Source organism: Lepidochelys kempii, chromosome 13 (assembly GCF_965140285.1).
Source record: "Lepidochelys kempii isolate rLepKem1 chromosome 13, rLepKem1.hap1, whole genome shotgun sequence".
Classification (NCBI taxonomy): domain Eukaryota; kingdom Metazoa; phylum Chordata; order Testudines; family Cheloniidae; genus Lepidochelys; species Lepidochelys kempii.
In genome coordinates this window covers 28,410,104-28,423,972 of record NC_136392.1, presented here as the reverse complement: position 1 = coordinate 28,423,972, position 13,869 = coordinate 28,410,104, and the positions used below count along the sequence as shown (strand labels likewise).

The 13,869-nt window shown below is 53.0% G+C and overlaps 1 protein-coding gene across 3 annotated transcripts in view; it reads right to left on the bottom strand.

Annotated features, from left to right (window-relative positions):
• Positions 1-220: 220 nt before the first annotated feature.
• The window catches only part of NECAB3 (N-terminal EF-hand calcium binding protein 3), a 108,703-nt gene continuing 95,054 nt past the window's right edge, over positions 221-13,869 (bottom strand). Inside the window, exons 11-13 of one of the 3 annotated variants that reach the window (XM_073309904.2) lie at positions 10,675-10,752; positions 10,077-10,168; positions 221-6,905 (exon numbers count right to left, since the gene is read on the bottom strand). In XM_073309904.2, coding sequence (XP_073166005.2) covers positions 6,787-6,905; positions 10,077-10,168; positions 10,675-10,752 — 289 coding nt within the window. In that variant the 3' untranslated portion in view covers positions 221-6,786. Of the gene's footprint in view, positions 7,082-10,076; positions 10,169-10,674; positions 10,753-13,869 lie in introns of all 3 variants that reach the window. The other 2 variants (XM_073309906.2, XM_073309905.2) reach the window with 2 other exon arrangements.

Below are 13,869 nucleotides of genomic sequence, written 5' to 3'. Positions count from 1 at the left end.
CCACACAATGTCCTATACACACATGCCAAGTCCTTGGCTAAAAAGACAATAAAAAGCTTCAAATTTATGCTCAGTAAGAACACATTCCTTTGGCAAAGATACTGGAACAATGAGCAGGACTTCAGAGTACATTGAAAAGGTTCCATTTGGTAAAACACATTCCTTCTGCGGCTGTTATTCTAACAAGGTACTTATAAAAATGATTCATAAGAGGCAGCCAAAAATTGACCCACGCCCAGGAAATGCACCAGCACTAGGCAGCAGCGTGGAACTGTTTATTCACAGACAAGAGACTTGGCATACACAGCTACAGTGCAAGTCTGAATATTTAATACAGTTATAATCTTGTATATACAGAAAGAGAATTGTAATTAACTAAGCAGCCCTGTGTAATAATTGATACGGCTGTTTTTCTGGCTCAGGTGACTTTTGCTTATCTTTTTCTAACTATGCTCTTCCTTTTTGCTTTAATGTTTTAAAGCCCCAGATTCACACTGTAGCATAGCAAAGACACGGACACCACCTCCTAGCTCAGAAACGCCATGCAGGTCCCTGGGAGGACATTTCATTTTGCTTTTAGAGTGCAAGGAATTTTGAAGGCCAAAAACCACCCCTGAAAGAAATGATACAATTTAGTTCAAAGCGTAAATTGGGAATCACCCCATTTCAGTCAGTTGGGTGGGGGGGGCCCACCGGTGGCATCTGGGGGGCTGCAGTGCTTTCATATGCAGTGGAAGGTGCTGGATGTGCATGGGGGTTTACATTTTACATGCTGTTGAGTTGTATCCTCACCAGTCTGCTGGCAGACTCAGGGCAGGATCATTTGATGGGGGCATGCCACAGGGGGCCTTGTGTCCTCTCAGCTCCCCAGAGGGGCCCATGCTCCTCGGCTCTGATCGTTTGCCTACCCTTGAGAAACTGATCTCCCAGAAACTCCATTCTGATAGTCGGCTTGGCTCCCCCAGGACTAGCTGCTATTCTGCTTCCCTTACAGGCTCCAAACTCCAAGCCTAGCCAGAGGGCAGAGGATGAGAACCAAGATCTGCCTTGTGGAGTCGAGAGCAGAATTTTGCCTTTCGGACTCAATCCTGGTTGTGCTGCACTCCCTCAGGTCCCCTTGACGTCCCAGAGAACCAAGCATGCTCAGGAGGTCACAGGATCAGTACAAGCAGAACCTGGAGAGAGGAAGAGACTCCGGCAGCATTTAGCTCAGAACTGCTCCAGTTGGTGGAGGACTATGCTAACAACCTGGGACTTTGGCTGGACCGGGTATTAGCCAGACACAAAAATCCTGCCAACAGCCCTAGTACCCCTCTGCCATGTTTAACAATATGGGAGCTGATGTGTGTTACTCATTTGCCCCTCATTCATGCTTCCCAGGGCTACTCTAGCTTTCCCACGCCCACTCCATCTGGAACGATTAAGGCTGGTAGCTAAGCAGAGGGCAGGTATAGAAATAACAGCACTTACAATGGTGCTTAGGGAGCTGTCGCGCCAAGGAGTTTGGAGTTTGCCACTTGGAGTTTGCCAAACTCAATGAGCAAAGGCCAAGCTGGCTCTGCAGCCCTGGGGGCTAGCGGGGTCATGCAGGTCAGATTCAGTCTTAATGCAAGGGAACGAGTGCAAGGGAATGAGACGTGCTCCTGCTGTCATGACAGACACTCGGGGCTATTGTTCACACCCATCCGGTTTACAGGAGGCTGCTGCAGGACAGCTGGATTTGCTTTGCAAGGAACCTCACCTAAGTGACACCTTAGGCCACGGGCTTGCCCTGAGCTGCTCAGGATTTGCTTACAGCGTTAACGAATGCTGTGGCAGAGACAAGGGACGGTTTGTGCAGAGCTCAGGACTACTGGCCAAAGCCAGTCCTGCCGTGTCAGGTCTACCTACAGCTGGGAGTTCCTCTGTTCTCAGCCCACCTGGGAGCCTGGCCTGGCCTCCCCTGGCTGCGGGCTGGGAACAGGCCATGCTAAGGCTGCAGGAGCCTGGGCAGGACAGAAGGGGTGTGAATCTCAGTGCTGAACCAGCCAGCAGGCATCTCTGTACCCACTTTGGGAGGAGGGAGACATGCAAGAGGGGGTGGGGAAGAGCAGGGAGGGTGGCAGGATCGCTGCAGTGGGGGAGCGTTTCTTCCTGTATGGAGGAAACTTTGTTAACCCAGTAACATGCCTGAACCACTGCCCACAGCTGGAATCCAAATTGTTATGCTTACACCTGGAAACAGCCGTAAGGCCTTTGTAGCAGCCTTAGTGCTAACGAACCAGGAGGGGAGGGGGAAGGGAGTGACCATGAGGAGTAAACGTGACCCTGTGCCCTCCTGACCTGAGCTTTTTGCCAAAGCATGTGGTTTGCAAGATGGAAAGTCTGGGGATAGTTAACTTTTGCGCTGTGAAATGCAGCCAGTTAACTGATGGGCAAGCAAGGTAGGAAAATGCCACACTTAGCGTCTGCTGAGCAGGTTTTGGTGAATGGGCTGTTTCATACTAACAATTTGGGTATAAAAAGAGGAAGAAATCTGGGCTCGGTGGACACTTGAACCACCTCTCGAGTTTCCCCTGCAGACGGAAGGCTGATCACTGGCTGACTAATCCACGCGAGACCTCCTCAAGACCCTGGGTAAATATGAATCTGGGGGTAATTTGGGGTGTTCTGCTAACCTGTTGCAGGCATGTGGAAGTGCTGGAGATGAAATAAAGTAGAAGCTTTGAGTGAAAGCATTTTTGTTTGCCTGCTTGCATCAACTCTCTATCAGCCAGTTGGCCGTGTCTCCATTTATTTCCTGCCACCCCCTTACAGGAAGTAACGTTACCAAGAGCTTTGGGTTCAGCAAAACCCTGGGTAACACTCCCAGGGCCCCACGGGTACAAACAGCCTCTGGATGCTACCAGGCTAAACCTCACGGGCCAGATTCTCTGGGGGCGACACTCCCTGCAAGCAGGCCCCTCTGGCGACAGTGACATTATATGAACTAAGAACTGGGCTCTGCATGGCACAACCCCACGAAGACTGTCCTGCCCCCGTTTATAACACCACCCCAGGTAGTTCACACTTCTGCACAGTGCCTGTCTCTGTGGCAATGCCTTTGGGATCTTTATTCCCTGCTTTTCTCAGTGAGTTGACACTCACCAATGGCATTTGTTTCTCTAATCAGTTTGTTATTAGTTCTCATGATGCACGAGCACATTGCGGGACCCCTGGGCTGCCAGCACTGCTGGGGCCCTTTTAAACCTGAACCTAGGATCATTTGCATTGGACTCTTTGATGACATACTGTGGATATTATCATTTTATTAGCATTAGATTCTTTCTGTTTTTGGCACACTCTACATTTTGATGCTCAGCCAGTGTCCCAAAAACACCAGGATGTAAACTCAACCTGGAACCCTCCTATTCCATTAAGCTGCCCCAGGTTGGATTCCTTCGTTCGGTGCAGAAGTTGACCCTTTGAAATGGACACAAAATTTAAACATGTATTGAGAGCAAGGGGAGAATGGCTGTTCGCATCACGCAGAATTCCAGCCTGTGACGTGGATCACTGGGATTTTACCCCAGGAACTTCCATTGTTCAGAAAGGGAGCAGACTTTCTGTGCTCTGCTTCTTCTGGGCTAGAACAGAGTATTTTATGGGGCACTTGCTATAAAATAGGGAATGAGGAAATTCTATCTGTGACCAGATGGCTCCTGTTAGCCCAGCGAGATGGAGGGACTCAGCAGTGCCAGGCCACAAGGCCGCTGGTTTAGGTCTTACCCTGAGTCACTTTTAGGACTGTTGCCCAGAGGGTGTTTGCTGCTGACTGGGAGGTGCAAGAGTGGCTGGCACAGCTCCAAGATACAGATACAACAAATGCAATTGTAACCACAAGCTGGTCACGTACCTCAGATCTGGAGTGTCTGACCTTCTGCTGGTAGATTGCTAAGATGATTAAAGCAACAAATAGGGGAGATGACCCAATGCCACCTGTGGCATGTGCTTTCTGAAAGAAACAAAGGGACTGATCCTGCATCCTTCATAGGAATAGTTTTGCCATTGAATGCAATGGGAGCTGGATTGGGCCTTATGAGAACAAGGCAGAACTCCCAGTGAAAACACTAGAGGGCTGCCAGACTCAGGCCTGATAGGATATTATGCACCCCCCTCCCAGGGGTGGCTGCATGGGCTGCAAGAGGGAATTAATGCTGCATTGGAATCAGGGCCGGCTCGAGGCACCAGCAAAACAAGCAGGTGCTTGGGGCGGCACATTTCTAGGGGCGGCGTTCCGGCGCCGGCCACGCCGCCCCTAGAAACGTGGCCCCCGCTGCCCCCACTCCGCCTCCATCTGCTCCCCTGAGTGCGCCGCCGCTCGGCTTCTCCCCCCTCCCTCCCAGGCTTGCCGCGCGCCAAACGCTGCAAGCCTGGGAGGGAAGGAGGCGAAGCGGAGCGGTGGCGTGTTCGGGGGAGGCGGCATTGGTGGAGCGGAGGCGAGCTGGGGCGGGGAGCGGTTCCTCTACCCCCCCCACCCGTTACTTCCTGCGCTCCCCTCCCCACCCTCACTCACCTCCGCTTTGCCTGCTCCCCTGGACGCGCTGCCTCTCCCTCGCCTGAGAGGGAGGGGGGAGAAGCAGAGCAGAGGCGTGTTCAGGGGAGCAGGAGGAGCGGAGGTGAGCTAGGGTGGGGGTTGTGGGGGGGGAGCTGCAGGAAGCAATGGGGGGGGGGAATGCGGTACACCCGGGGGAGGAGGCAGGGCCGGGGATTTGGGGAAGAGGCGGCGTTGGGGCAGAGCTGGGGGCGGGGGGGGGGGCACAAAAAAAACCGGGGGAGGCCAAACATTTTTTTGCTTGGGGAGGCAAAAATCCTAGAGCCGGCCCTGACTGGAATAGCAGCTGACCTTCTGTTCACACCTGCCCAGGGTCGTGAGTGCTTTGCCAAAGGCTGGGTCACTCACACGCTGACAGCAGGCGAAGGGGCCCTGGCAGGTTAGATACACCAGGCATTTTTCTTTCACCCAACAGCAGCTGTTCTTTTGGTTGTACTAAATCAGAAACACCCGGCTGGGGCTATTCTTACAGTCGGGCCTCCCGCCTATGACGTGTATGAGCAGCTGGACATGCCACACCTAGGGCTGGAGTCCCCACCGCTTTGTGTGATGGCCACCAGCTGAGAATCTGAACCACGGACCTGCAGGAGCTGGAGCTTAAAGCCAAGTCTCTGTAATTGGAGGCTGTCACAATTCACAATTCACATGGCTACCACTCTGAAACAATTCATAGAGTGTTGCTGGCCTGTGGTATACAGGCAGGCAGACTAGATGACTTGGGGACCCCTTCTGGCCTTAAACTCTATGACTGGGGAGGAACCTGGAACCCACACTCACCTGTGGGCTACGTATTCTCTTTGTGCTGTCACGTGCACCATGGGCCTAGAATGCCACCTCTGGTGGGTGTGAGAGGAGACTGCTGGGTTGGTAGCATTTGGCACCCACGTTCAGCACATGTGGATGACTGCACTGAGGTGTGAAATGCCTCTACCTCCTGGGAGCAGAGTGTTCTGAGCTGGCACCTAGGGAGATTTCCCATTCACACCACACGACCTGCCAGAAGATTAATCAAATAACTCTACTGCTGGTAGGCTTCTCGCCATGGTAATGTCTATTTAAATCGCTCTGACCTGACATCACGCAGTGGAGTGAGCGTAGGTGTCTGGGTTTCATCTTCAGACGTTTAAAGGACCATGAGATTGGACGTGCACGAAAATATTTCCTAGCTAGCAGTGGTGATAAGAGATAGATTGCCAGCCTGGGAGGCTGACATCCTCTACCCAGCCCCATGTGTAGTTATAATGTGGCTAGGGCAGTGCAAGCTGCCAAACACATCACCTTGCCCATGGGCTTGGATTTCAACCCAGTGGCATCCCTGCTAGAAGTGAGGGGGAGCTCAGGCGCCAAAGGCCATTCGGTTGTTGGCTGCTCTGCGGGGACAGCCAACGGGGAGGCTGACCAGTGCCCATTATACTGTGGGGGTACCTACACGCAGGAGTTGTTTTGGGGACATAGACACGTGTCTTGATAGGAACTGCAGTGAGGCCATCCAACTCCAACGCGACAGAATTAGGCCAGTGCCGCCGGTTAGTGCAACAGCTCTAAGACTAAGGTGAATCAACCACCAACCACAGCCTTAAAGAGGCCCGGCTGGGGCCGGGAGGGCTGAAATTAGAGCTCCTGGGTGTGGCTGGCAGGCATGGGTGCACACTCTGCCCGCCCTCTGCTCTCCCTGACTACTGTATTGCTGTGCCTAGGCAGGGAGAGTGGAGCACACGGCTTGTCTAGAGGTGTTGTGGGACCTTGGCAGAGATTTGGATCCAGCCGTCCCGCACTGATCCCCAGAGGACCTGTGGATGGCCTGGCTCCACTGATCCTGCTCAGAGCACAGAAGATCCCCCCATTTCCCCACACTGCCATCCCCCAAAGGGCCCGTAGTGCAGTGGCTGGACACAGCTCAATACAGAGTCCCTCAGTGCCTTGCCATGAATTCAACACCAGGTGAGTGCCAGAGAACAATAAACGTCCCTTGTCCTCCATTCCCTGTTCCCCCCAGTCCGGATCAGGCTCAGCACTGCCGTCTCTGCAGCGCTCCCAGCCCCCCGGCCCAGGCCAAGGTGAGTTCTGCCCCCCGCACGTCATCACACGACTCTGGACTTCAGGCCAGCCCGACATCAGGTATCTTGGTAGCCACTTCTTTATCCGCGGGCGTGGGCACGGGTGTGCTCCCCTCCCCATCATTCTTCGAAGATGGTACATTCAGGGGCGGAGCGTCATAGCTGGAAAGGCTGATTGGCTGGCAGCAATGTGACATCATTGTGGAAAGTCACACTGCGCGGGGAGAGGGATAAACGACTCCCGGGAAGGACAGCCTGGTGCAGCCGGGAAATGCCTGCAGGAGGAGGGAGAAGACCGCACTGTACAAGCCACGCGAGAGGGGAGGCTGCAGACGCACTGGGGAGGGAGAGGCAGGGGTCTGGGAGTGAGGATTCCTCGTCCGTCCACGCGCCGGCTGCTGTTCGGAGCGGGCCGCAGAGGATCAGTTATTGTTCACAATCCACCAGGAGGCTGGGAAAGCAAACGGGGAAAGAGCATGAGCCACGAAGAGCTAAAGGGGGCCCTCATCTATATTGTCGAGTGCACAGGGAAAAGACAGGGAGAGCTGGGTTCTACCCCAGAGACTTCCCCGTGGCCCTGGGCAGGCGGCTGACTCTGTCTGGGCCTCAGTCCCCCTTCTAGAGAATGGGTCTACTATCCAGGGGTTGAAGGGATTGATTCACTAAGTGCTTTGAGAGCCTCAGGCGCTCAGTGCGGGGTAAGTCGGCTGTGGGGCAGGTGGGAGCCCCTCTGCTCACTCACCCCAGGACGAACTGCCCCCAGGCTCGCAGCCATGGGATTCTCATACCCCTCCCTGCCCTGGCACAGCACCAAGGCCACGGTCCGCCCTGAGGTTTCACACTGGCTAAACGGCACAGAAGTCACGGCGAGTTTTGCCTGTGCAAGGATGTGAGCATCAAGCCTAGCAGCATTTCCAACCCCCTGGGTTGTTCCCCCGCCCCACTAAACAAGGCAGAAATACTGGGACTAAATGTACTTAACGCCTTGAGCCGGAATCCAGCCCCAGCTCTGAGCCCTGCCCAGCACAGGGGGCTCTTCAGTTCATTTTGCCTGGCTGTGTCAGCTCGATACACAGGCAGGGCCCCTTTTAGCTCAGTGACAGCCCCTCCCTGCCAAGAACAGGAGATGTGCAAAAGGCAACCTCTCCCTCCAAAGTGGCACTGGGTGCCCCCAGCAGAGCCAGGCAGAGGGCACCTGCTGCCCTCCTCTCCCCTGGGTCAGTTCTGGCGATGGCCCTGCTGGACGTTAGCTTCCTGTTTTGCTGCTGACTCTTGCTAGGACAGCTCCTAATCACTGCTCAGCTGTGCCTTCCCCATAGGTCAGCAGGACGCACTGTGCAATGCAGTCGCAAGGGACACAGCTGGGAGGCAGGGGCTGCACCAGCAGGACTGGAGCAAGGAGGAGGAACATGACAATGGGGTAGAGAATATAATCCAGATTAGCCACATGCTGAGCTCAGATCCCGGTGGGGCTCTGGGGCGATGGTGGACCTGGGCTGGTTTTTGTTTTATCTACCCCTGCTTAAGGCTGGCTGAGGCAGTGGCAGATTTAGAGTTAGTGGGGCCCTGTGCTCAGCTTCATTTTTGCCCCCCTTTGCCCACCCCCCTCCAGGGGGAGCATTCTCTTTTATCCCCCCCCACCACCCTTTTTCATTCTTTTTTTCTCTATTCTCCTCTTGGGACTCAAAGTTGGGGTGCGGGGTCTGGGTGGGAGTTAGGGTGCAGGAGGGGGCTCAGGGTTGGGGTGCAGAGTCTGGGAGGGAGCTACAGTGTGGAAGCAGGCTGCGGGTTGGGGTGCAGGGTCTGGGTGAGAGTAAGGGTGCAGAAGCAGGCTGGGGGTGGGGTCTAGGTGAGAGGGTGTGGGAGGGGGTTCAGGGCTGGGGGTGAGGGGTCTGGGTGGGAGTTAGGGTGCAAGAGGGGCTCAGGGCTGGGGCAGGCAGGGGATTGGGGTGAGAAGTGCTTACCTGGCACAGCTCTGGTTTGGTGCGGGCAGTGCAGGTGGCTCCGCGGGCCCCCTGCAGCTCCCACTGGCCGCGATTCTTGGACCCACTGCCCCCCCACCAGGCAGGGCTGGAATGCGGGGCTTTAGGGGCTGCAGCCCAGGGCCCCGGGCTAAGGGGGCCCTGGGCTGCAACCCCTAAAGCCCACCCCCTTTCTGACTCCAGCTCTGTGAGCACAGGCTGGAGGACTCAGGAGGAGCAGGGGCAGCGGCGCAGCCGGCAGCCAGAGAGAAGCAGCGGTTTCCCCTTCAATGCGCCGCTTCTCTCTGGCTGGCTACGCGGCCGCCCTGTGCTCCTCCTGAGTTCTTTGGCCTGAGCTCGCGGTGCTCCTGCCACCCACACCTCCCGCCTGCTCCCCTGTCCCCTGCAGTCCGGCCCCATGGAGCAGCACCCCCGTGGGGGGCGCGTCGGTGCTGAGCTGCCCAAGTGTCCGGCCCTGGGGCCCCCTGTTGTTGGAGGGCTCTGTGCCAGGGCACCCTGTGTTTAATGGTAAACCCGACCCTGGTCTGAGGTTCTCCCTCAGTGCCCTTGCAATCAGGAAGACCATATTTCCAGAAGGCCTGAGGCCTGGGCTCCCTGCTAAATCTGCATTAAGGTGCCTTACAATGAAATTTAGGCACAAATCTGAGCACTTGCCCCTCTGCCGACCTGCCTTGTGCTCCTCACACAGAGCTGGGGCAGGAAAATGGGACCACAATTTCTGTCCACAAGTGGGAATGAGGCCTGAGCTACCCATTCGGGCCACATCTTGGAATATAGGGCAGGGGCAGGGCTGGGAGTTCAATGCAGCAATTTAAGACAAGAGCCAGGTTGCTGGCAGAAGGGTCTCGCACCTGAGTAGAGATCTGTGACCCAGGAAAGGCTGATAGGGCCATCAGAAAGCTGACCAAAAATACACCAGAGATGAAGGCAAACAGCATCACAGCGTGTAGCATGCTTATCGCCTCTTGTAATAGTAACAGCTATTAATAAATCATTTGCATCACTGTGGTAGCTCTTTATACATTCATAGCTCTTTACAAGCCTTAACTAATTCATTAATCCTGCTTGTCTTTCTCTCTCTCTCTTGCCTGCTTCCTAACTGTTTACAGAATAAATTTTGCAAGAGCTGGGGTTTCAGCCTCAATATTCTGGCCAAATTAATATTTGAACAGTTACATTCTGTCTCCCTAAATTCCTTCTGCAGCTAAGTTTACATCCTCACTTCCTGTTCTTAACTGTTGGATAGTGTTGCTCTGTGCTGTTAAACAGTTACTGTGTTCCGCCGCAGAGCTGGCTGCATTGCAGTGGTGGGTGAATGGATTCCTACAGTACTATATGGGTGTATACAGTATATAATGACGTCACTGGGCGTTATTCCTGAGTAAAGGCGGCAGAATGGAATCCATAGTTTGCAATTCCCGTTAGCAGCTCATCTCAATATGTTTGGGCATAAGAGTACCCCACCTGGGAAGAGCATGGTGGTCACAAGCTCTGGAGACTTCAGCACGTCAATGATGGCCCACTGGAACGTCTTGCTGTAGCTGGACTGCAAGTGACTGCAAAGAAATACGGAGAGTTAGGACAATGTCAAAGCCAGTATGATTGTGTCAGAGCCAGCCTGCACATTGATATACAGGGGTGGGGCAGAGCTTTTGTGTGGGTGTGCAAGAGAGGAAGAGTGTACGCAGACACTTGCCACCCTTGTGCGCACGCACGAGAGGACCGGGGCAGGGGGCAGTCCTTGCACTCCCCAGAGCAGAACACCTTCTGTCTCAAATGTGCTGATAATGTACTCATCCACACATGATAGTGGTTAGCACATCATTCAAAATGTCAATGCCCCCTTGTGGTCATTTGATCCTGCTGCCCTGTGCAGATAGGTGTAAATAACTAGACAGGTCAAATCAGGGAGGCGGTAACCACTGGTAGGTGCAGGAAGAAGTGGAAAAGGGTGAGCATCCTGAATAGAAATCCCATCTTGTTTCTTTCACAAGAATTGCACTTGGATGCAGCCTTCCTCAGTCTGGACACCTTCAGCAATGAATTGCAATTAGCCTCAAACCTTCTCCATGAAGTCACGTCCTGCCAGAACTCATAGAGAATGAAGCAGGCCTCGCTCGTCAGCTTGCGGGAAGACACGCTGCAGGGGCAATAATGAATGCTCTCAGTACGTCAGCTTCTTGAAAACCGGGGTGGGGGGAAAAAGCCAGTTTGGGTTCACGCAAATGTTCCAACGGTTTCAAAATGTTTTGTTTCACTTTTGACCTTTTTGTTTTAAAAATGTTTTTTTTTTACTGTAATTAGCTTAAAATTTGAAAGAAAAAGTTGTTTGGAACGGGAAACCGGGAGTTTTTCGTTTGGAAAATGTCAAAAAGGGCCGTTTCAATTCTTTACAAACTTTTTTTTCAAAAATGTTTTCAGTCAAGAGCTGAACACATTGGTGCAGGGAACTGGAACGGAAGGGTTAGCAACACTTAGCATATATATAGCTCTTTACATGGTCAAAGCACTGTATGGACACATTAACTCATTCATGCTCACAGTGATTGGTCCCATTTTACAGAGGAAGAAAGTGAGGCAGAAAGCTGGAGGGAGGTGTTCAAGGTCACACCGTAAGAGAGTAGCAGAGCCAAGATGAGACCCCAGACCCTACTGTTTGCCCACCCCACACTCATACCTCTAACCTACACCAGCTTCCAGAGTGGTAAGTGCCTGACATTTTCACACCATGGGGGGAGGGGGGAAGAGAGACAGCACATACAGATTGTGAAATGCCTGAAGGAGAATTTCCCAGTCAACTCTAATGTAATTCTTTTGACCAGGAAAGGAACATAGACCCAATTGCCCTAACGCACACCCTGCGGAGCAAAGGTAACAATTACTGCAATCAAACGAACAAACCAAACAGCAGAATCCAAGACAATGCAATTAACTTGGAGCTGTGCTGGAGTGCATCACAGCTGTTGTGTTCGCAGAGTTACTGACTCACTGGGCCCTCGGAAGGCACTTTGTGAAAGGCATCAGAGAAACTTTCCTTCTAGGCTAATCTAACTAGAGCGGCTCACCATTTTTCATGTGGCCAGCCTTCCTGCAGAAAAACACGGTTTCATTGAAACCAATCTTTTTCATGTGGAAATGACAATTCTGAGGAGAAATTACAACGTTCCTCCACAGCAAATCCCATATGTTTTATTTAAATAGAAAATCCGAAGTGACATTTTAAATGGACACAAAATGAGAATTTTCTATTCCCAACCCGTTCGACACTTCCTGCAGGAAAACTGACATCTTTCAGCTAAACCGCATTTGGGGACTTGCCACAGACAGCCCAGGGAGCCTGGGGCAGAATCAGACAGCTCCCCCAGCTCTGGGTCATTGCTGCCTTGTTTTTTTGAATTCAGCTCTTTTGGACTGCTGGGGTGAGGGACGTGCCTTTGGCTTAGACAGAGAGAGGCCTTCAGCCTCAGGGGCTCTCAACCAGACACGTTTCACCAGCACTACTGACCCTTTCAAACCAAAGGGGAATGGTGGACACAGTACTGAAATGTGATTGATGTACCCCACCTGACCCTTCCTCCCTTTATCTCTCATCTCATGCTATGCCATTGTAACATGCCACGGTCACTTACAGCACACCCCGCAGCCACGATCCGAGCCAGGACTTTCAGCACCAAAGCCACAGGCCTCCTTAGCGAGGAGTGAGTAGCGAGGCTGTTATAGGTGCTGGGAGCACCCGCTAGAGGGAGACGGGGTGACACAATGCAATCGGAGGTGTGGCTGCACTTTGCGTGGGCATTCCTGTGCCAGCTTTAATCTAGCCAGCACAGCTAAAAATAGCAGTGAAGACAGTGACGTGGACCCCGGCACAGGCTGCACGAGCGTGCACAGAGCCCGGGGGACGCACTCATATTGCTAGCCCACGCTAGGATCTGGCTGCCACTTGTTCTGAGTCACGCAAGGTAGATTAAAGCTAGCACCGGTAGGCGAACCCGAGCGGCAGTCACACCTCTGACTCAGGAGCGGCGGAAGCACCCTGAAAGTGGGGGGCGGGGGGGCCACAGGCACCTGAACTGACGCCCCGCCCCCACGCCATCTCTTCCCCCGAGGCCCCACTCCCCCATCCGCTCCTCTCTGCCCCCACTTTTAAAGTGGGAGGGCCATGGCTCCCTGGCCCCCCCGTTACGGAGCCCCCGCTCTGACTGCCATGTAGACAAACCCTCGGCCAAAATGTTATGACGGTATAACAACACTCCATCCTTCCACAGCCTCTGCCAGCTGAGGCTCTCGAGTGATTATTGTGACTATTTTACAGAAAAGGACACTGAGAGGCAACCAGGTTAACTAACATGCCTATGCAGCAAGCCAGTGACAGCGAAGAATCAGATCCAGGTCTCCCGATTCTCAGCTCCCTGCTGTGACCACCAGGCCATGCTACCCATCATGCCCATAGCTCCCCATTCATACCTCTGTGGTCTGGTCAATGAATTCATCAGCCATATACCACGCTCCATAAAAGACACTTCTTTCAGCTCTAGCACTAAGGGCCAGATTTTCAAAGTTATTGAGGTGCTTAAACGGGATTTTCAAAGGTGCTTAAGCAGTTTCGATGCCTAGGCCCAGGTCTGCAAAGGTATTTAGGTGCCTAACTTCCATTGACTTGAATGGGAATGCAATGCCTCCCTTCCTTAGATGTTTTGTTAATCCCACCGGTGCTGATCAGCATCTTTAGGTACCTAAACCCCTTTGAAAATCTGGCCCCAATTCCCCAACGGGAGCAGCTGTGGGGGGCACCTCCTTTGTTGCTTGGCAAAAGGGAAGAATTTACCCAATTTCTTCTTTCAAGGGAAAAAGAGAATTACGATATTGGGAGGAGGGGACTGGGTATCAAGACTCCTGGGTCTTTTTCAGCTCTGCCACTGACTTGTGGGGTAAGATTTTGGTCAAGTTTCTCCATTTCCAGTCTGTAAGAGGAATAATAATAATTCACAGTAATAACAGTAATACTTCCCTATATGACATAGGGATCTAGTGTTGTAGCATTTCCCTACTTCTCAGCTGTGTTGCAAGGATGGATGAGTTAACGTCTGCCTGGTGTCTCTGCAGTGCTGTACAGGTGCTAACCGTCATTATTTAGAGCACTTCCTTCATGTGTTGTGGGATTCCTGAACGCTTGTACAGTTTGGATGTAAGGTGTGAAGCACCATGATCAGCGACATTACCGACACCCATATTTCCTCCAGCCAAATGTCTGACTCCT